Source organism: Pantherophis guttatus, chromosome 1 (assembly GCF_059756535.1).
Source record: "Pantherophis guttatus breed Tessera chromosome 1, ASM5975653v1, whole genome shotgun sequence".
NCBI classification, from domain to species: Eukaryota; Metazoa; Chordata; class Lepidosauria; order Squamata; family Colubridae; genus Pantherophis; species Pantherophis guttatus.
This window is the reverse complement of record NC_142063.1, coordinates 17,579,950-17,603,392: the sequence shown is the minus strand read 5'-3', so window position 1 is coordinate 17,603,392 and position 23,443 is coordinate 17,579,950. Positions and strand designations below refer to the sequence as shown.

Sequence of the window (23,443 nt, the reverse complement as noted above, 5' to 3'; positions counted from 1 at the left end):
ATAGAAAATACTGGAAAATATTTCATTCAAAACGCCTCTCTGGAAAGTAATATAGAAAAATGCAATATGGGGAAATGGCTTGCAAAACTATATACTTTATACATTTGCAAACAAATGTGGATGTTCAAAAAATTTTAACAAATGCTAGTGTATTTTTTAAAAAAAAAAAAACCTCAAAATTGTTTGGAAGTATAAAGTTTACAAATAAAAAAACCCGGAAAAATGAAAGACAGAAAATGAGTCAAATAAAATTGACCGAATTACAAAAATGAGCCTCAGAGAAAATGAAAATTACAGTCTATTTTGATTTTGTCTTTTATATCCTAGCAATACATAATTATTTGCATGTATACAGTTTTAAAAAATGAAGATTGCTGCTCTATGTACCGGTATGTCAGGATTCTATTTGTGTAGTATTTTGAAATGCTACAATGAATTGGAAAAACACTACACAAATACAATCAATATAGCGTCACATGACATATCATTTTTTAAAGAAAAGCATTTTATTTTATGTCCATATATATACGGTAGTAGGAAGATAGATAATAGGGAGGAAAGGTGGATGAATGAAAGCATTTGAAATTATGGTTTATACATGGATTTTTTTTTTTAAAAAAAGGAAATTAAATTGCATGTGACTCAGAATTCTATTTGAGCAGTATTTGCCTTGAACATTTTTCAACTAATAAAACAAAATAAAACATACAGGGCTTTCATACATACACACTCCATGTCACATAAAGAAGTCATTCCTGCAATTAAAACAAAAATAAAAAACATGGATTACATCTGAATCAATAATAAATTTTCTATGGCAGAATAAAAATAAGCTAAAGTGATGTTACATTGAAACCATAGCACCAATTATTGCTACTCTCAGTTGAAAAGCTGGGGGTTAAAGAGAGTGATAAGGGGGATGGAAAAATCACAACAAATATCATTAAAACATGCACCTTAAAAAGAATTCTAAATTTGGCACAGATTCAAGGTATTAGCAAACAAATTAAAAACCAGATAAACAAACAGGATTTTCCTTTTCCCATATATGTATTTTGGCTGCTAACATTCACTTTGTGATAATAAAAGATTGCGACTGAACTTCTTACATTTGAAAGAAAACTACTAAAATTCCTCACGCATGATCCAATGCCTGTAAGGAAATTCAGAATACAGAATAATAATAGAGTTGTAAGGGACCTTGGAGGTCATTCATTTGTCTTTTCCCTTCTTTTAGAAAGCTAAAACAAGAACAAACTCACAAACCAAGTGAGCTTTATGGAATCTCTTGTGTTGTGTACAAGAAAAAAAATAAATCAACGATTTCTGTTCTACAGGATTTTTGGGAAATTTTAAGGTATGTGGACTTCAACACCCAGAATTCTTCAGCTAGCCATGTCAGCCAGCCCAAATACTGGGATTGCATGCTGGCTGGAGAATTCTGGGAGTTGAAGTCCATGCATCTTTGCTCTACTGTTTGATAGTAGGCTTGTGATTCCATCCACTTCTCTCTTCGGTTCTTTTATCCACCCTATTCTGTAACCCTGCCAAAGGCCTGCCTGTAAGGCGGCACTACATATGAGGAAATTTCACGCACTGCTTTTGGGGGCAAGGTCTAAAACATGTCGGTGGGGCGCTGGTGCCTTGAATTTCCTTCCCTGTTGGGCAGTGGGGGGTTATTGCTGTGATAGTGCAGTTGGCCGGCAATCATGGTATCTAGCTGTGTAATAAAATAAATACAAATGTTTAGCATTTCAAGTAATGCGCTTAAATGTGCTTTCCCATCCATTCGGCCTCCCTCTTGCCTCCGTGTAGTACTTCCTAGCCTGATATGCCCACTGTCTGCCTCAGGGCACATTTCAGCAGTGGTTTAATAACGGTCCTTAGCCAATGGGGAAGATAGAGATTTTCTTTGGTTTCTGGGAGCACCAAAGCCTATGGTGCTGGCTTTTTCACTGATGATCTTGGTGGAGATGGGAAAATGGTGCAGCTGTCTCCTCCCCTCCTGGGCCTTTCCAGTTTTCCTGCAGTTCCAAATGGACATGTATCCGTTTAATGGCCCTGGCAGGTTTTGCAACACATCTGCCGGAAGTATGAACGACTACAGAACTTAGCTTTCAGCACCAAAGGGCAATAGGCAACCTTGTTGACATCTTTGCATTCTGGAGAAGAAGAGAAGGCAAGAGGGAGGGAGGGAGAGAAAAAAAAATAATGAATTAGTCATTCTGATAGAATATCTGTAGCTTGGGGTTGAACTGTGGAGTTCTTGTTGCTTTCTGTGGTTGTTTGCTTACAGCCATGGTGGCGCAGTGGTTAGAGTGCATTACTGCAGGCTACTTCTTCTGCCTGCCAGCTGCCTGCAATTTGGCAGTTCAAATCTCACCAGGCTCAAGGTTGATTCAGCCTTCCATCCTTCTGAAGTGGGTAAAATGAGGGCCCAAATTGTTGGGGGCATTATGTTGATTCTGTTAAACTGCTTAGAAAGGGCTGTAAAGCACTGTGAAGCGGTATATAAGTGCTATTGCTATTGCTACAGACATTTTATTACCCAACAAGTTAATATCAGTGCGAGTGAGAGTGGGAATTGCTGTCTCTTTACATGTATAGTTGGATAATTTTCCTCAATAAATGACCAAGTATAATGTTTCTAACTTATTTATTTAATTGGGTTCTTTTATCTAATTTTAGGACTCGGGTAGAAAACGGAACACATTTTAGTTAATATTTATGCAGAAATATTGAAAATTCAAACAGTTTCACAAACTTCTTTACCACCACTGTAGTTGCTTCCTCTGCCAGTTGTGGTGGGGTGTGGTTTCCTCCTTGGTGGTTCCTTGTTTAGAGTATTGTTTTCTGCCTGATTGTTTGTCTGATTGTTTAGTCTTTTATCTAATAGAGATACACCACATTTACACACCATTCAAAAGAGATACTAAAAAGTCTAGGAAGGAAATGAAAAGATCAGAACACATCTTTTCCAGCAGTCAACGTTCAGATAAGCAGGGATTAACACCAGACAAACAATAAGGCAGAAGAGGATACTCTAATCAAGGAACCTTTCCAAAAAGGAAACCACACCCCAAAAAAACTTCAGGGAAAATATATAAAGAGATAGCAAATTCCACATTCCATCACATTGATGATGTTACCTAGTTGGGTAATGAAATATCTGCAAGTAAACAACCAAGCTTCAATAGTGTCAAGAACTCCACAAAACTAATCATTTATCCATATAACATGCTAAACTTGTTTAGTTTAACCATAGCTTGGTGACCAAGCCATAAGGGCAAAGTTCAGATCAAATGCTAAATCATACATCAAGGAACAACCACCTATGGTCTTCCAATGGCCGTTTATTACAGGCTTCTAGATGCTTCTGATGCTACTTATAAGATGCTACTTGTATTACTTGAAACTCTGCGCCTCAGAAAATGAACAAAAAAAGGCCAAATATTCTAAGTCTCCTTTTTCTGATGATATCATCATGTCACCCACAGTTATTCCTGCAGCCCTTAAATGCTGGAGTAAAAAAACTCAACAACTAAAGTAGGGATGTCTAACCTGGGCAACTTTAAGACTTATGGACTTGAACTTCCAGAATCCCCAGCCAGGCATGCCGGTAGGGGAATTCTGGGAGTTGAAGTCCACACTTCTTAAAGTTGCCATGGTTGGACACCCCGGAATTAAAGTCTACTTTTAATATGCAACCCCTCATGCCCCTGTAATGCTCTGTGGTGAAAAAAATCAGCATGGCTGGGCTTTTATGAACTGCATGGCAGATCTCCTACTACCGTGATGGCGAACCTATCGCACGCGTGCCACAGGTGGCACGCGGAACCATATCTGTGGGCACGCGAGCATTGCCCTAGCTCAGCTCCAGCCCGCATTGTGCACTGGCCAGCTGACTTTTGGGCCTTTCTTGAAGTCGGGAAACGGGCAATTTCTGGCCTCCAGAGGGCCGCTGGGGGAGTGGGGAAGGCCATTTTCGCCCTCCCCAGGCTCCTAGAAAGTCTCTGGAGCCTGGGGAGGGCAAAAAATGGGCCTACCAGGCCCACCGGACCATCAAGTGCCAAAAGCAGGGTCACACAAATTCATGAAGTGTTCCATATTTTTTGCATGCATGAAGAGCCTTAGTACAGTGGACAAAGCACTGTTATTAACATCTGCTGCTTGCAATTACTCTAAGTTCAAATCTCACCAGGCTCAAGGTTGACTCAGCCTTCCATCCTTTCAAAGGTAGATGAAATGAGGACCCAGATTGTGGGGGCAATAAGCTGACTTTGTATAAATATACAAAAGTATGAAGGCTATTGCTTAACGCATTGTAAGCCGCCCTGAGTCTCCGGAGAAGGGCGGCATATAAATTAAAAAAGCAAAAAAAAAAGCAAAAAAGCAAGCACAGGGGGGGTCGCGAGTGCATGCACGGGGGCGGGGCACATTGAATTATGGGTGTGGGCACATGCGCGCTCGCCCCCCCCATGGCCCCCCCTACTTTTGGCACGCGATGGCAAAAACGTTAGCCATCACTGTCCTTCTACATGTTCCCTTGGCCAAAAGTACCCCACGCCAAATTCACATTTGGCAATCCATGGTTTCAGGCTTCTGAACCACATTACAATCCAGAATGCAAACAACAGATTTGAGTCATTTGGCCATTTCAAAGGGGAGGCTCTTTGCTCAGCTTGCAAATCATTCCATGCAATGGGTTTACCTTCAGAGTTTTCTATCAGTCCAGAGTCACACTTGCTTTCACACTGTTGCATGGATGAGGGCTTCAGGGCTTCCACACATTCCCCAGATGGTTGTCCTGTGTAGGTCACGCACTGGACAGAACGCCTCTGCTGGCCAAAACTGCACTGCCCAGAGCACTGCAGAAAAGAGTAAGGTAGATGCAGAAATTTGGCTAAATCAAAAGAGCAGATCTATTAGTCTGAGTTTGAAGCACAGCCCTTCAGCCTTTTGCTGTGCCTTGAGTGTTTCTCAACCTTCCCAACTTTAAAATGTGCGTCTATGGAGATTCTCAGTCATCCTGGTCATGGTTGTCTCAAATATGCTTTTTTTCAAAAGGCAACTGGAATATGTTTTTTTCCTTGAGGAAGAAGAAGACCTTTCGCTTATCATCCAAGAAGCTTCATCAGTTCTGACTGGATAGTGGGGGTGGGTGGGGGTGGAAGGATTAGTTCTGGACTAATTCAGTTACTTTTGAAAAAAAAAATGGACCTCAAAGGATTTCGTCTTAGATTAAAACCAATTAGTATGGCAGATCAGCTTTAGAATAGCATAGAATAGAATTTTTTATTGGCCAAGTATGATTGGACACGCACAAGGAATTTGTCTTGGTGCATATCATGACATTTAGATCATGGAGTCTTTAACACTTTCATCACCATCCTCTCCTTGGCCCTTCCGATTCAAACATTATTAATCTCTGAATGCATAAAAGGCTGATTTAGTGAACTTGCTTTGGCTTGTTTCCCTGAAAACATAACCATTCTTCAGTTATTTTTGAAAAACAAAAAAACAGACTCCCAACCAGTGGTGGGTTCCTCCCGGTTCGGTCCGGTTCAGCCGAGCCGGTAGCGGTGACGATATGACATCACCGAACCGGTTCTCCACCCCGCCCTCCCACCCCCCCACCCACGTTATTCTTACCTTTTATTTGGTCCCACCCCCAATCTATTGCTGCCTCCTGAGTCCCAGCTGATGACTAGAGGGAAAAAACCTGTTTAAACTCTTGCCGCGGGGCTTCAAAGGGCAGTCCTACAGCTGATCAGTGTTAAAAGCAAACAAATGAGTCGGGTCGTAAGTGCGAGGACTGGTCGTAAGTGCGAGGACCTTCCAGAAACGACTGACCAGCTAGCCACGCCCACCTAGTCACATGACCTCCAAGCCACACCCACAAAATAAGCCACGCCCACAGAACCGGTAGTAAAAAAATTTAGAACCCACCCCTGGCTAAGTGTGATTGGACACACACAAGGAATTTGTCTTGGTGCATATCATGACATTTAGATCACGGAGTCTTTAACACTTTCATCACCATCCTCTCCTTGGCCCTTCCGATTCAAACATTATTAATCTCTGAATGCATAAAAGGCTGATTTAGTGAACTTGCTTTGGCTTGTTTCCCTGAAAACATAACCATTCTTCAGTTACTTTTGAAAAACAAAAAAAAAACAGACTCCCAACATGCAGTGTGTTGTCTCTTGACCAATTCTTCACTCACTAAAATTGTAGTAGAAAAATAAACTTTGTGTACCTCTCCCCATTCGCCAGTGACCCACCGTGGGGGTGGGCAGCGCCGAAGACTGCACCTTATGGTGTTTGGGGGTCTGGAGCTCTCGGGACACTGGGAGGTAGACAGCGTGGCACGATGGTCGCCACTTTTGCAAAGGACAACGCGATGACGGAAACCAGGTCCACAACTTGGAGTACACTACAAGGAAGGAAAAAGTTGGAATTCACTGATTGGTTGTGATTTATTGCAATTCCCATGCTGTTTTACAGCCTCTGGGGTGATGGAAAATAAATCGGTTAAATCATCTTGGGTGTGGATGTTGTGACTTTGCAGTGAGTTTGGCAGAAAGTGGAATCCAACGTTTTTTGTTTTTTTTTTTGTTTCCCGTTGGAGCCAGCAAAATTAGTTTATAACACAAACAGTGGTAATCATGAACCTAACGTCTAGTACACATGGCACTTGAGGAGATCTCAGAGGTTTTCCAGAAGTTATTTATTGTTTATTCATTCGATTTATAAGTTGACTTTCTTCCAAGACATCTAAGTAACGTACAATGTTCTCCCTCTCCAAATGTTTCTTCACGATAACTCTCTGAGAGAATTTGGGCTGGGAGAGGGAATGGATGCCCCAAAGTCATCTGAAGAACTTTACGGCTGAGGATGGACTTGAACATGGATCAACACAGTCTTGGTCCAATAAATTACGTCAGTGGTTCTCAACCTTTTCTTCACCATGGACTCCATGGACACCATGGACTTCATCTTGGATATTGGGTCTGGACCATGGCCTGGACCCTCAAGACTTAACTCAAGATTTAAATCATAACATTTCTTCAAGCCTTCACGGACCCCCCCTGTGATGACATCGCAACCTTCCCAGGGATCTGTGGATCACAGGTTGAGAATCACAGTCTTATGTACATCATCTGCTTCAATCCCAAGCACTTTAGCTATTACTGGAGTTATGGATGGTAACCATGGTGTATGCAGGGGAGAGTTTCACTTACCTTTACCACTGACGAAAGAAAGAAAGAAAGAAAGAAAGAAAGAAAGAAAGAAAGAAAGAAAGAAAGAAAGAAAGAAAGAAAGAAAGAAAGAAAGACTAAAATTGGAAGGTGCCAGACTGAGAAGGCCTGAAGAGAAGCTCATTACCTCAGACCAATCAAGGGTTACCCATTCTGGAGGACAGGTGTGATTATTACAGGGTTCCAGCACATGAGGCCGTGGCAAGTTGCAAGAGGAATCATCCAGAGTTTTCTCATCTGTGGTGGAGATTTTGCGCTGACAGATCACGCTTCGGGTCCGCACTCCCTGATTGCAACTGCGGCTGCATTCGGACCAGTTCCCGATCACCCAACTAGTTGAGATGGGAAACAGAAAGCAAAATCTTTCTTCGAGACCGCCTGCTGCTACCAACGGCCTCCCATCGTCCCGTGCGCTCCCACAGAGAGGGCCTCCTCAGGGTGCCATCAGCCAATCAATGTAGGCTGGTGACCCCCAGGGGGAGGGCCTTCTCTGTGGGGGCACCTACCCTCTGGAATCAGTTGCCCCCAGAGATAAGGAGAATCCAAGACCTCAGTGCCTTCCGCTGTGCCCTTAAAACCCACTTTTTCCAGCAAGCCGGGCTGGTTTAAGAAGAAATTTTAAATGTTTTAATTTGTTTGTATTTTTAATTTCGGGCCAAATTTATATATATTTTAATTGTTTTTAATATTTGTATTTCATGTTTTTTAATTCTGGCTGTACACCGCCCTGAGTCCTCAGGGAGAAGGGCGGTATATAAATTTAAAAATAAAATAAAATAAAAATAAAAAATAAGGGCATGGCTAACATTAATCCTACCAAAATTTGAAACTCATCGGCCCTGTTGCCATTCCACTTTTGATAATGTAATCAGAGGTGGGTTCTTTACTACCGGTTTGCAACAGGGCTGCGTCCTGATGACGTCAGGGTCAGTGGGCAGAGCCTCACGCCGGTTTTACTACCGGTTCTATAGGTCCAAACCGGGGGTAACCCACCACTGAATGTAATGGGAGACAGTGTGTGATGGGCACTTCAAAAAGGTGCTAATTGACCTGATCAACTATCTCCCACAGTCTTAAATTGAGCTTTAAACAAAGCTCTACTAATCTTCATTTAATTTCCCTGGCTACCTGAGGTAATGCATTCTGCTCACTGTTAAGGGTCTCAACACATCCTTGTCTCGAGATTCACTTCGTACAGGTAGTCCTCTACTGTCGACCACAATTGAGTCCAAAATTCCTGTTGCTAAGCGAGACATTTGCTAAGTGAGTTTTGCTCCATTTTATGACCTTTCTTGCCACGGGGGTTAAGTGAATCACAGCAAGTTGTTATTAACACGGCTGTTAAGTGAATCTGGCTTCCCCATCGACTGTGCTCATCAGAAGGTTGCAAAAGGTGATCACATGACCCCGGGACACTGCAACTGTCATAAATACATGCCAGATTCCAAGTGCCCGAAATATGATCACAGGAAGCTGCAACTGCTCCATTTTTGCTGGCAGAGCGCTGCAGGAGGCTGTCGCAGCCGAAAACAGAGCCTGGGAGGGGTGACCCTGACATGAGTGGCCACACCCACCTGGCCCCCGAGGTCAAACACAACCCTGATGAGGCCCTCAATGTAATCGAGTTTGACACCCGTGCTCTAGGTTGTTGTTTGACCCTTCCTTTTTTGTATATGCATATTCAACATATATTCTCTTTCCCTTGCTGCTTTGTCCTGTATAGCACCCACCCTTAATCCTCAGTCTCTTTTGAAAAGAGCTCCTGCCCACCCCCTCTTTAAATGCAGCCCTCCAAACACTGGAAAGAATTAAACTCACGCTGGCGGGCATGGCTCAGTGTTACATGGCCGCTGCCTCTCCGGTAGCTTGGTTTCAGGGTTGCAGAAATGATTGAGCACCGTGGAGCTGTCAGCTTGATTCCTGCATACAACGGGTTGAACTTGACTGCCTGTGGGGATGATGGGGGAGGCTGAGTGAGGATGCAAAATCTCCAACATTAGAAAACGGTAGGGTTTTTTCCCCCTTTCTTTCAATAGCCAGGACATCTCCTACTCAAATAATAGGCATTTGAAGACCAGAGAACAACTTGTCCAATCCCAGAATATTATTTTTAAAGGTCTGCAGACAATGAGTATTGTGCTATAAAGGGGACACAAATACATTTATTTGGGTAGATCTAAAGTTTCTGAGAAAGTAATATTAATTCAAGTTTCTAGATTTCTAGAAGAAACTCAAGACTGCCCCACCTTGATTTACAAGAGAGGGGAAATATTTTTGCGAAGCCATCATGTTTCGGTTATTATACCTGTAACTATTGTTACAGGTAGAGTTATTATTTTAAAGTGCTGACAAAAAGAGACTGGAAATGGTTGATGGTTTAACTGGTCTTCCTGTCCTTCTCAACATTTGGATTAGATGATCCTTATAGTTCCTTACATATTTGATTCTGTGATTTTAAGTATTGGCTGTCTTCCAATGACTCATCAGAATATTCTTAATATAGACACAGAACTTGTAATACACGCTATAATAAACAAACCCAAAGCATTGAGAACAAAACTGAAAGCAGAACTGGCTAAAATGGAGATAGGAATTACTTAGTGCATGAAGATGGAACGGAATAATTAAATAAATTCAAAGACAGCATTATGACATCCCAAGAAAAATGAAATAGCTAGACATGAAGATATTTTCCAAGCTAGATGAACCAGAGTTTTGGCACATACTATTGAAAAATATGCCCATGTATGTTTAATACACCATATGGTTAATATCGATTGCATGCCCTTTGGCATTTTGCTTCTGAAGTGTTTTATCATATTATGTAATAACTGGTGGAAATATATAGTGTACGTGAATATTTGTAGGATGTCACAGAGAAAGAACATATATAAATTTAAACTAGCATTTAAACTTATATACCACTTCATAGTGCTTTATAGCCCTCTCTAAGTGGTTTAGAGTCAGCACATTGCCCCCCAACAATCTGGGTCCTCGTTTTACTGACCTCGGAAATTCATTCTGAGGCTAGTTGCACACATCACAAAATTGAGGGCATTACAGTACTTTGTGAAGATGTCATTTGACACTAGATTTATGCAGAGGAGGCAGGAAATCCAGATGTTATTGTACAAAATATACAAAGTGTACATGTAATCAAGAAGCTGAATAGTGATGAATGTTGTATGATATTTAATGTAGTCTTATTTCTTTAATTGTGGTAGGTAGGCTGCTTGTTTGATGTCAAGCAAGAAAATAGACAAAGGATAGTAGTTGCCATAATTAGACTTCCTCATTATACAAAAAGTGGGAACTACTATTTTGTAAAAAAAAAAAACTATCCTTAAGGTGAAAATATGAGAAGGAGAAAGTTTTAAGAAAATCTCTTTTGTAATGTTTAGCTATTAGTAACAGCCAACTGTCAATATTCAACTTATTGTTAGCTTTCTCCCTTACTTTAACAGGATCATTAAACTCTTACCTCCAGCACAAATGGCAGAACACTTGGTCCATGAGACATACTGCCATAAATACTGGGCCATGGAATTGCGAACAATGGGTGCATTGAACTTGTATCGGATCCTCTGCAGTTCTTCTCGCACAAGAACCTATAACAATAGACAGGCAACAGTATCACAAAACTGTGGAAAGAAAAGGATCATATACGACCATTTACTGCAGGAGGAAATGAGAGGTCAGAGGTTTTATTTTAAATTGTTTCTTCTATTCAGTGTACATTTGAGGCCTCAACAACTATGCTATTACATTGCTCTAGTGATCCCATTCAAATAAAGATCACCTTCTGGATGTGAAAACATACACATAGCCAAATGCATGAGGGCAACAAGGAGTTGATATTATTAAATACGGTAGTTATGTGTGTGCATCTAGATGAACATACATTACATTTCTGGCCTGTGAGCTGTGCTGGCTACTAGTTTGCTGCCAAGTTCAATTCAAGATGCTGGTGATGATTTATAAAGCCCCACATGGCATGGGGCTGGGATATTTGAGGGACTGACTCACCCCAATCACACCTGTCCCATCAGGTCTGGCATAAAGCACATGTGGCAGGTCCCAACCTTGAAGGAATGTCACCTGAAGGGACCCAGGAAGAGTCTTTTGTGTTGCCTCACCTGCTCTTTGAAACATAAGACCCCTGAGGTCAGATTGGCCCTGACCTTATTGGCTGTAATGGTATGTGGAAATGACCTTGGGGCAGTCATGGGATTCAAATTTTTTTACTACCGGTTCTGTGGGCATGGCTTGGTGGGTGTGGCATGGCTTGGTGGGCGTGGCTTGGTAGACATGGCAGGAGAAGGATACTGCAAAATCCCCATTTCCTCCCAATCAGCTGGGATTCGGAAGGCAGAGAATAGATGGGGGCAGGGCCAGTCAGAGGTGGTATTTACCGGTTCTCCAAACTACTCAAAATTTCCACTACCGGTTCTCTAGAACTGGTCAGAATCCCCATCTCTGCCTTGGGAACAGGGGGAAGAGTTGATGAATAGGAATGATCAGATAAAAGAGGGTATATCCCACAGCTGCATAATGGGCAGAGGAAGAAGCTCAGAAGGGACCCCCCCCTACAGTTCTCAGACTGTGAAGGAAATGGTGGGAGATTTGTACTTTCAAACTTGTAAACATTCATATCAGCCTTCCCAGGCAGAAAACATGACCAGATGAGTTAATGCTACTTGACTGTAAGATTGCATTAATGGAATCTTGTAAGTTTGGTAGTACAAATCTCCCACTCTCTCCTTTAACAGCCTGTGAAAATTTTTTTTGGTGGAGTGGGGTGGGAGGCTTCTGAGCTTCTTTTTCTGTCCATTATGCAATTGCAGGCAATGCCCTCTCTTAGCTGACCATTCCTTGGGCAGCAGTAACTCTTCCCCTTTCCTCCGAAGGTCATTCCCACATATCATTACATTGGCCTTCTGATAAGAGGCTGAAGATCTGGCTTTGGCATTTGGCCTGGGGATCCAGTGATGCTGGGTGGCTGTACTGTTAGGAAAACCTCCCTCACAGATTGTATTTTTTACAGTTTTAAAAGTTTTTATTGGGTTTTTTTTTTTTATGTTTTAGTGACTTTCAGAGTTATAATTTTGGTGCTTTCTTTTTGTATTTATAACTTTGTAAGCCGCCCAAAGTCACAGAATTAAGATAGGTGGCTCTATGAATTTAACAAAGGAACGAATAGATTAACAGCTACAGATGGGAAATATACTGCATACTAATCGCAAGGCAATCTATCTTATCTCCTCAGTGATCTTTATAAAAATTAATCAGCTGCTCTGAAACAAATTTAAATCACTTGGGTAATTCTAGCCTGTGGAAAAAAGGACCATGTTAATGAGCAGTTCCTCATCTCTTTCACAATTTAAATTCATCAAGTGAGGAACTCTTGCTCAACTTGAGTAAAGCTTTCTGTCGTATTAATATTTCCTTTTCCCATCACTTGTTTTGGCCCAACATTATAACTAACCATAACAATCAGGGTGATGTTACTTGGGCCTAGGGCCTCAAGAGACTCTGCTTCATCCTGAGAGCGCCCGTAGTGGAATGTGGTTCCAGCAATGTCAAAGCGCCGGGGAGGGTCGATCGAAAGTTTCCCGTTGACAAAATATTCATCATTTTCTCCTTTCAGAGCTGGAAGAAGAAGCCAAAAGAAAGTGTTTGAAGCTGATGGGCTGTCTGCTAAAACGAAGCAAGGCCAGTGGTGGGATTCAGCCAGTTCTATCCGGTAGTGGCGACTGTGGTAGACTCCGCCCACCCGGCCAGACGTAATGCCGCCTTGTTTTGCCACGTTTTGGAGGCTGCGAGCATGCGCAGAAGGCGTACACGCAAGCAAAAAGCAGGCATGGAAGGCCGAGCATACATGGAAGTCGCGCGCGCTCACATTTGCGAACCGGTAGCGAAGGTAAGTGAATCCCACCTCTGAGCAAAGCCGTGGCATGCACTTGAAAGAAAACTGGGAAGCCTGTAATTGCAGAGTCTGTCCGGCAAGAACAAAGAATGCTTATTCACAGAGAATATGCACGTGTCACATTTGCATTGATTCTAGGTGGTTACAGGACTGATAACAGTATCAAAGACATCCTGCATAGCTCAGCTAGAAGTTAGGAATAGGGATGGCTTGGAGCAAATAGAATGCTGGAGCGTTCATTAGGCAAGGCTTAGGAATAGGGATGGTTAGAGGTCAATAGGACAATGGTTAGATCATTACTAAAATGTTCATTAGATGATTTGTTTTATATATCCCGCCTTATCACACCTTCCGCTTTAGTGAAAATGTATAAACCTTTCTTAATTCTATTGTTCAAGGTTCCTTGGCATTTTCTAGCCAGGACCCCTTTTCTTGGAGCGCTTCAATAAAAGGAAACAAAACCTGCACCTCGTGTCTGGTGGTCTTCATCGGCTTCGGCACCAGGCTCAGACCCGAATTGAGGACAACAAAGCCAAGCCTCGGACAAATGAAACCATATGGAACACGCACCCTCCCACCTTGCAATATTAGTAATCCGATCACTAATGCTCAGAGCCTACATTTGGGGAAGCAGATCTCTCCTGATGCCTAAGGCTTGTGCAGACAAGCAAACTGCAGGGAGGAACAGCAGCAGCCGTGGTTCAGGAACTGGCAGGTTGTATTGTATTCTGTGATAGGACTATGTGGTTTAGGCTGCAGGAATATCAATAACCACTAATGGCAGCAAAGAATTACAGTTTTCTGAATCTCTTTGCTACCATCTAGTGGTTGCCCTAGGTGCAATGGTGGGATTCAGCCGGTTCGCACCAGTTCAGTAGAACCGGTAGCTAATTTTTTTTGCTGAGTTCGGCGAACCGATTAGACGTGTTCTGGAAAATCAACTTCCTTCCAGGCAGAAAAAAAACCCCTCCCCAAATTCCCAGTGGTGGGATTCAAGACCGGTGGCATGGCGGGTCCCACCGCCTCCACAAAGGCCGAGCTACTTCTCTCCCGGAGTGTATCAGCCCCGCAGCTGACCCTGTGCGCGGCTTCAGGAACTGCTTGTCCTGGCCGGGCCTTGCAAGCTTGCAGAGTGCAGAGGCTGCACCCCTTAGGTAGCAGCGAGGGCTCTCCAGCAGAAGCAGGGGGCACCTTCCTTGGGGGAGCCGGGCTAAGTGGGGGTGGCCTTGCAGGGCTTCTTCCTCCCTTCCTCAAGATGAGGCCGAGCGAGAAGAAGGACCTGGGCATGTTGGGTGAGTTGGGCGCTTGGGATGGTGTCTGTGCAAGACCTTCTAGGACCCCCTTGAATCTTCTCTGGGAACTCTTTTCGAGCTCCTGGATTTGCAATGCATGTTGTATAGGGTGGAGGAACACACACACACACACACACACTGCAAAATGGTCATTAGGGCAGAGAACTGATTGTTAAATTATTTGAATCCCACCCCTGCCTTGGTGGCATGCACTGAGGCTGATAGCTGCATTACTTTTTTTTTTTTTTTAATTTGATTTATATGCCGCCCTTCTCCGGAGACTCAGGGCGGCTTACAATGTGCTCAGCAATAGCCTTCATCCTTTTGTATATTTTATACAAAGTCAGCTTATTGCCCCCACAACTGGGTCCTCAATTTACCTACCTTAGAAAGGATGGAAGGCTGAGTCAACCTTGAGCCTGGCGAGATTTGAACCTGCAGTAATTGCAGGCAGCTGGTCTTAATAACCAGCTTAATAACAGGGTGCCTTAGACCACTGTACTACCAAGGCTCTTCATAGTCTCTTCTGCTCTGCCCATCCCCATAGTGCCAACCTAAGAAGATTCTTAGGTTCTTTATGGGCACGCATCAGTAAACCACAACCAGGGTTAGGGCTAGGATGAGATATTAAAAATTACAATACAATACCAACTGAGGGTGGAACTTTGTTCTCCGAGCTTGTTGGTTGGTTTCCGAACGTTTCATTACCAAGCTAGGTAACATCTTCAGTGGAATTTAGGGAATGTCAGTGTCGGTGTTCTTCTGCTTATAAGAGCTTCGTGTTTAAGTCTCATGATGGTGAGGTCACGTCAGGTGAGGGTCAAATCAGGTCATGGTCTTGTGATGGGACAGGTGTGGGATATGTCAAGTGAGAGTCTTGTCATGGGTCAGGTGTGGGTCCCTTACACCTCACCTTGTGAAGTTTCCGAAAGATGCCCTAATTAATTCATGAGCCATGAGCCGAACTTCAAAAGAAATACAGTCATTTATTAGGAGCACCATTTCGGCAATATTCGGATGCAGTTAGAACTAATCCCACGTAGATTTACGTTCCCCTATGACCCTGTCTCTCCCCTCCTCTCTGGCCATGTCATAAGTCACATTCTCCAGTTAACCACTTTGGCTGGCTGTGAAATCCAACACCCTCCTTCTGATTGCGGTCGAGAAGAATGTATGGAATGCACTTCAGTTAGGGAAATCAATCAGCTCTATCAGTTCTCTCTCCCTCCTGCTCATGGGAACTTGAAAGCTTTGCAAGTTGACATTCGGCTCCCCTCACTTCCCTCCCTTCTGACCCACATTTGATCCATCACAAGACCCTGACCTGATGTGACCCTCATCTGATGTGACCTCACCATCACAAGACCTACTGACCACATGAAGCCCGTATAAGCAGAAGAATACCAACACTGACATTCCCTAAATTCCGCTGAAGATGTTACCTGGTCTGGTAATGAAACGTTCAGAAACCAACCGACAAGGTTGGAGAACGAACCTCCACCCTCATCCTCCACCCAAGCTACAGATATTTGCCGCTATTGCAAACAATGTCAACTTTTTAAAGAAGAAAAAAAAGAGGCCCTACTTTGATCCTTCAGATTGTGTTTTTCTATTTTTTAAATATTTGTTACTTGCTGTGAAAGGCTGACAAATTAAGCTAATGGGCAAAATAACCTCCAGATAAGCAAGAGTTTCTCCTTAGGACATTCTGAAGCACAAGAAAGCTGGTAGAGACAGAAAAGAATTGCTGGGGAACATCTACAGAAAGTCATTTCGAGAACATAAGACCTAAAACATTTCCCAGATAATACAAACTTCTCACCAAGATAACTCAGAGAATGGTTAAGTTCCCGAATATCAATGTGGACAGATCCTTTGGGAATCAGTATCACCTCCTCATAGCCTGAAAAACAATGTTAAGAACGGAGTGGGGAATTTATAACCAAGTATTTACTTACTGGAGTTGCATCAAATATGCAAATTTTACACAGGGTAATTTTACATAATCTTGCAGATAATTGCGCTGGGATTGTGACTCTCAGAATATACAGCAACTGTGGTCTGAGGAACTGAAATTAGTTCTCTGCATCTTAGTAACATTGTTTGGGTAACTGTGAAGTTTTCTTCAACCTGATGCCCTCCAATTACATTGGAACAGCAGCTTCCAAAATTACCTTTATCTTGGCTTTGCAGTGCACTTTAAGCACATCTGGAGGGCACCAGGTTGGATAGGTATTTTTTATTCTAACTGGCCATGATTTACAAAAAACGTTCCATTCTCTATTACTTGATTTTTTTAAAAATTGGAACCTAGATCTGGTATTTTATGCACGTAAACTGTCAACACAATGACTGAGTTATAGACTATGTTCACACAATATGCTAGGCTAGGCTAGAAAAAGAGATTGATGTCTATAGAGATTCTCAATCATCCAGATCATGGTTGTTTTAAAGGTGCTTTTCCAAAAAGGCAACTGGATTTCCCTGTTTTTCCCCCTCAAAAGCATTTCACTTGTCATCCAAGAAGCTTCTTCAGTTCTAACTGAATGGTGGGGGATGGAAGGATTTATATTCTTTGCAGTCATTTGGTCGTTAGCACTCTTGAGAGTCGTTGAGGCCACTTGGGAATTGATCTGTACCCTCAGGGCCACCTGAATCAGAGTGCAAATGGGTGTGGGACCTTCTTGGGACTGCTGAAAGACAGGAGATAGGTAGTCCCTCTCCTTCTGTTGAGAGAGGGCCAGGGGTGGGCTCCTGGGGGTTCGGCAGAGTTCGGGCGATCCTCTAGCCAAGGATTGCCGTGGTTCGGTGAGCCCCCAAGTGCCACCCCTGGCTGGCCACACCCACCCTGCCCCACCCCTCCCCTCCCCTCCCAGGAGTCTCCACGCAGCCCATTCATCATTCCAGGTAAGTGCAGGGGCTGCGCGGAGGGTCTTGGAGGGCAAAAAATGGGGCTACCGGAGGTTCTGGAAGTCCGGAAATGGGCCTGCTTCCAGCCTCCGGAGGGCCTCCGGACCCTGAGGGATGCAGTTTTTTGCCCTGGAGCCTGGGAAAGCCTCCGGAGCCTGGGGAGGGTGAAAATGCTCCCCCCCGCTGGGGTGCAGGCAGCCAACTAGGCCACGCCCACCATGGCCACGCCCACCCAGCAACGGGGTAACAAACCTGTTGCTAAAGGATCTGAAGCCCACCCCTGGAGTGGGTTGTTCAATTTTAACATAGATGGCTACTTTGACCCCTCTAAAAAGAGGTTGGGTAGTTGTGATTGGGTAGTTGTGATTAAATGTACCGTGGGAATTCAGCCACAGTGTTAATACATTGTGTTAATCTGGTCATAATACTAAATTGTAATATGATTTAATTTTGGGGGCACAACAAGTTATGTGAATTTAGGAAGTGTTTTCTTAAATCCTAGTTTAGGATACCATATAAACTCAGAAGTGGGCAGAAGGGACTGACCAAAACAACTTTTCCTTCCCCATTTCCAAATGAGAGTCTTATAAATGTGGTTAAGATTTGTCAAGATGAAAATAGAATCTAAACCGCAATTTAAATGTGTACATCTACATTATTTAGTGATTACACACACAAGTAAGTTGGACATTAGTTTAGCCAGCCAAGCTTTGTCTTTCGCCAGGTTTTCAGAGGAACAGACCAAAATATTTTTAAATGCACAGTGTCTATGTTTATGTTGTTGCTCATTTGACCATTTCTGCATGATCATTGCAATCATCCTTGAAGACGTATTTTAAAAGTTGAAAAACACCCCTTGCTTGTGACAAAGGGCATGTGACGTTCCAGATACTGGCCATTGAGTGTTGTTTACAAGCAAAACATCCCAATTCAAACTCAGTGGGTGTTCATTTTTCCAATAACAATTTTTTTTTCTCAAAATAGAAGTATCTTTGTGTGAAATGATGCCAACTCTGCTCGTACAGCTCTCTCATTGTTAAACCTACTGAGTCAGAAAGTCATCCTCACCTCCATCAGGCAGTGAATGGTTGAAGATCCCTTCGATGGTTTCACAGGTGGTCCCATCTCCTCCACAAACCCGGCATTTGTCCTCCTTAGTATCTGAGCCTAAGACGCGGTCACAGCCCACATGCTTATGAGAAACAAATGGAAAATGTTGGTGGATCTGGTGCTATCACTTTAATAGCTTTGCCTCTAAAAACCTAAAATGCTCCTCAATCAGATAAAAAAAAATACTCCTCTTATTTCCCAGTGGCCATACAGATGCTGCCAGGAAGCCTATATAACCCTTCTTTGTTGTTCGACGCTAAATCTGCCTCTTAAAAATATTTTTTGTGAATTGTGTCAAAGCGCCATCAGGGCACCTTCAAAAGTTCACAGGCATGGGATAAAGGCAACTGCCTTTCCTGTGGCTGTTTCTCTACAAATACTACCAACAAGAATCTTGGTGTTTTTAAGATGATAAATAGTTCATGATAGATCTCTCTCTCATCAATTTGTCTCATTATAGCAATAGCACTTAGACTTATATACCGCTTTACAGTGCTTTTACAGCCTTCTTTAAGCCGTTTATAGAGTCAGCGTATTGTCCCCAACAATCTGGGTCCACATTTTACCCACTTTGGAAGGATGGAAGGCTGAGTCAAACTTGAGCCGGCGAGATTTGAACTGCCGAACTGCAGCTAGCAGTCAACTGAAATAGTCTGCAATACTGCACTCTAACCACTGCGCCACTTAATTATCTTTTATAGCCACCTGAACAAACACCATGAATATATCTTGTGCCAGTGAATTCTATTGGTTGATTCTCCAATGGAGAAGCTATTAATGCACCTAATTGTATTCTTACATTTGCCTCCAAATTAAGTCCAGAAGTAGCATACAAAAACTCCTTGACTTACAACCGGTCGCTTAACAACTCTTTGAAGTTGCAACAGACCTACTTTGGGGGTACTTACAACCTGGATTTGAAGTTCTGATGGCTACCACCTTACAGTCACATGACTGCACTTTGGGCTTTCAGCAACATTTATGGCCATTTGCAGAATCCCCCGTAGTAACACACCTGCTTTTATGACAGTTTTACCAAAACCCAGAATTTACTTCCAGTTTTCAGCAAAAGGAGCCGCTTAGCAAATCACTAGTTTGCTTAATGACTTTAAAGTTAACAACCGTTGCAAAAAAGATTATAAAATCAGACTGATCATGATCTACGACTGTCGTGACTTACGACTGTGATCGGCAAGCTCCATTATGGTCGTAAGTCGAGGACTACCTGTATTGCGCTGGAGCAATAAGCCGAGAGTACTGTGCGGGCAGGAAAAACCAACGGTTTGAGTAACACACGGTCACCTTGCACTCTCCGCTGACGCAGATGTCATGGGAGTCCTGGCGGCAGGCCGTTCCATCAATCACAGCTGCAGCCCTTTCTGTGTAGAAGTTAAAACCTTCCGCCAAACAGTTGAGTGAACAGGACTTGACACCACCTGCAAGCCGGGAATTCATTCACACGAGTTCATTAGAGGCTGGATTGCGGAATAGCACCTTTACTGAGCGCAGAATGAATCTTTACCTAATTAACCAAAAAATGTGCATTTGTGATGTGTTGTGGCACAGGTCCCAAGCCTCTTCCTCAGCCAGAGCCATTGGATATATGATGGGGAAGCTGCATTTTTTGTACCCAGTATCACACACCGCCTTCTGTGGGACAAGGTGATTTCTGTACATTTTTTTATATATAGCTTGCCAAATTCTGTGCCACAAGAAATAAAACTGAGGACTGGTTTGGTGTAGTGGCCAAGGTGCTAGGCTGGAAACTGGAATCGGATACTATACCATGCTTCCCCGAAAATAAGACCCTGTCTTATATTTTTTGGACCCCGAAATAAGAGCTTGGCCTTATTTTTGGGGAGGTCTTATTATTTTGGGGCGCATGGAGCAAGATGGGGCTCCTCTTGCCATCTTACCTGATTTCCAGCTCTGCGTTTAAATATTTTCGGGGAGGGCTTATTTTCGGGGGAGGCTTATTTTAGCGCATGCACTCAAAAGCCCGATTGGGCTTATTATCAGGGGATGTCTTATTTTTGGGGAAATAGGGTAGTTACAGTCCTCCTTTAGGCGTGAAAGATATGAGTTTGGGCCAGTTATATTCTCTCAGCTCAATCAACCTTATTATGAAGAAGATAGGAGACTGGAGTATTTGGCATATATACTGCAGTGTTGGCAAGTTGAGTATGTATGGACTTCAACTCCCAGAATTCCATATGACTGGCTGGGATTTCCGGAAGTTGAACTCCACACATCTTCAACTTGCCAAAAATTGAGAATCATTGGTACAGGTAATCCTGGACTTACAACAGTTCATTTAATGACCATTCACACAGTTACAACGGCACTGAAAAGAGTGACTTATGACCATTTTTCACACTTACGATCGTTGCAGCATCCCCATGGTTACATGATCAAAATTCAGAGGCTTGGCAACTGGTTCATATTTACGACCGTTGCAGTGTCCCCGGGTCATGTGATCCCCGTTTGTGACCTTCTGACAAGCAAAGTCAACGGGGAAGCCAGACTCACTTAACAATCATGTTACTAATTTAACAACTGCAATGATTCACTTAACAACTAAGTAGTCATAAAATGGAAAAAACTCACTTAACAAATGTTTCGCTTAGCCACATAAATTTTGGGCTCAATTGTGGTTGTAACTATATACTGTTTTGGGGAAAGGAAGGAAGGAAAGGATTTTATTCTGCTAGCCATTGCTGACTGTAGGGGGTGACATACATCTCCATTTTGAGGCCATTGAGCCAAAGTTTTCCAAAGACCTTTCCACAGTTATGTGGCATGATGTTGCGGAGTGCTGTTCCCTTCCCACTGAAGTGGTACCTATTTATCTACTCACATTTGCATGCTTTTGAATTGCTAGGTGGACAGGAAGTAGGCGAAGATGGGCACTCACCCCATTGTGTGACGCTCGGGTCATAGACTGCTTTGAGGTGGCCAAAAATAATGGTAGAATTAAAACTGGTTAAATTCTCCCTAGAGTCCTAGTAGGCATTGGAGGTGGAAAGCTATGTTAGTAGCCAAAAATCAGGACTTTGGTGTAACTTTTCAATTGTTAATAAAATGATGCTACCAGACTACGGATTCTGGGAGTCCTAGAAATCTCCAAGATATGTAACTATAAAAGATAAGTTATCCATAATCGTTCTATCTCAAATATTCCACTCTGAATTTAACTTTTGAGTGGGATTTAAGCAATGGACGTAACAATATACAGTATTTTCAAAGAAGTCTTATTGCTTCTTGGAATCTCTGGGCTGGCCTCTTTCCAATCTGCCTCTGCTCAAAATATATTATTCTATCCTGTTCTGCCCTAATAAAATTTAATTGCTGAATCATTCCTGAACCAGAGGAATGATACACCCTTTCATCAGGCTGGTTGTTATTTTTCTATATGAGTCCTTGTAGTAAAATCCAGAGAGGTGTTCTAATCATGAGTCATTCAAAAGCCCTAGAAGCCAGATCTTACAAGGTGATCAATTCTTGTTAGTTTTCTAACAGGAAACATTTTAAAGTTGATCATGGAAATTAATCTATAGGAGAAAAGGACTGTTAGGTGTCAGAGGTTATATGATGAGCACTTGCAAATGGTGATTTTCTCTGCCTTAGGCAGCATGTTCCCTATTGATAATGTATTATTGAATGTGCCACATGATAGCAGTGTTCTAATATCTCAGGGGCTGCTACAAAGAAGAGGGGGTCAACCTATTCTCCAAATCCCCTAAAGGCACGACAAAAAGCAATGGGTGAAATCTAATCAAGGAGAGAACCAACCTAGAACTAAGGAGAAATTTCCAGACAGTGAGAACAATTAATAAGTTGCCTCCAGAATGGTGCTTATCACTGTAGGCTTTCAAGAAGAGGTTGGACAACCATTTGTCTGAAGTGTTATAGGCAGTGGTGGGCTGCCGCCAGTTCGGGCGAACTGGTAGTTCCGACGATCAGCTGGCCCCGCCCACCTGCCTCTGCTCTATCCTGTCCTATATTTCCTTCTTTCTGGCTCAGCTGATTCACCCAGCACAGCTGATTTCCGTACCTCTGCTGTTCTTCTTACCGGGGCTGCCTTAGAAGGTAAGTAGCTGAGCTTCAAATTGCTGTATTTTGAACGATGCGCGCAAGCGCGTTAGGCGCATGCACCCTCACAGAACCAGTTATTAAACCGGTTGCAGCCCACCACTGGATATAGGGTTTCCTATTTTGATCGGGGGTTGGACTAGAAGACTTCCAAGATGGCTTCCAACTCTGTTATTCTGATATTCTGTTAATGTGAACAAGTCTTGATGTTTTGGTTGCTTCAGAAAACCCATTTGAATTTTTCTTCCTTGTTTTAGAAGAGTTAAACTTGTGATCTAGTCATTTGATCTAGTCATTTGATCCTAAATTAAAGCAGCTATTTGCTGCACTAAAGATATATTCTGAGAATTGCTAGGGAAAATCCTTCTTAACACCCCCCCACCCCAAAAAACCCCCACCCCTTCACTTTCTCCACAACTTTACAACGTATTAGACATTAATTGGCATATGGATAGTGTGAGAGATTTTTGTGGCTGGCTTCATGCAATTAGGCAAAAAGAAATTTAGACTTAAGGGAATTTAGACTAAGATAAAATGAAGTTGGGGAATTTGTTGTTCAATATATTAAGACAACCCAGCCGGTCTTAACAAGTTGTGTAAACTAGGCCATCATGTTAAGCCATCACATGATTTGCTTGTAGAGCAAACCAAGATTACAAGGAACTGGAACTTTTAGAAATCTGCAGTCACACAAAGTTTGTGTGCTTATTGAACAGATGGTTGGAGCCTCTAAGAATATCTGTCATCTCTAGATTCTAGCTGAACTCCATATATATCTGCTAGAAGATGGCCCCTCAGCAGGGCCTCTTTAGATTTCTCTACTGAATGGGAGAATTTTATTTCGGTGAGCT

General features: G+C 42.8%; 1 protein-coding gene across 4 annotated transcripts in view; it reads right to left on the bottom strand.

The window, feature by feature from the left end:
• Positions 1–301: 301 nt before the first annotated feature.
• The window catches only part of ADAMTS10 (ADAM metallopeptidase with thrombospondin type 1 motif 10), a 70,566-nt gene continuing 47,424 nt past the window's right edge, over positions 302–23,443 (bottom strand). For all 4 annotated transcript variants that reach the window (XM_087893934.1, XM_087893948.1, XM_087893941.1 and 1 more), the window contains 10 exons: positions 19,803–19,936; positions 18,459–18,582; positions 16,303–16,383; positions 12,748–12,911; positions 10,744–10,870; positions 9,081–9,210; positions 7,390–7,594; positions 6,260–6,436; positions 4,712–4,868; positions 302–2,162 (listed from right to left, as the gene is read on the bottom strand). In XM_087893934.1, coding sequence (XP_087750060.1) covers positions 2,053–2,162; positions 4,712–4,868; positions 6,260–6,436; positions 7,390–7,594; positions 9,081–9,210; positions 10,744–10,870; positions 12,748–12,911; positions 16,303–16,383; positions 18,459–18,582; positions 19,803–19,936 — 1,409 coding nt within the window. In that variant the 3' untranslated portion in view covers positions 302–2,052. The remainder of the gene's footprint in view (positions 2,163–4,711; positions 4,869–6,259; positions 6,437–7,389; positions 7,595–9,080; positions 9,211–10,743; positions 10,871–12,747; positions 12,912–16,302; positions 16,384–18,458; positions 18,583–19,802; positions 19,937–23,443) is intronic.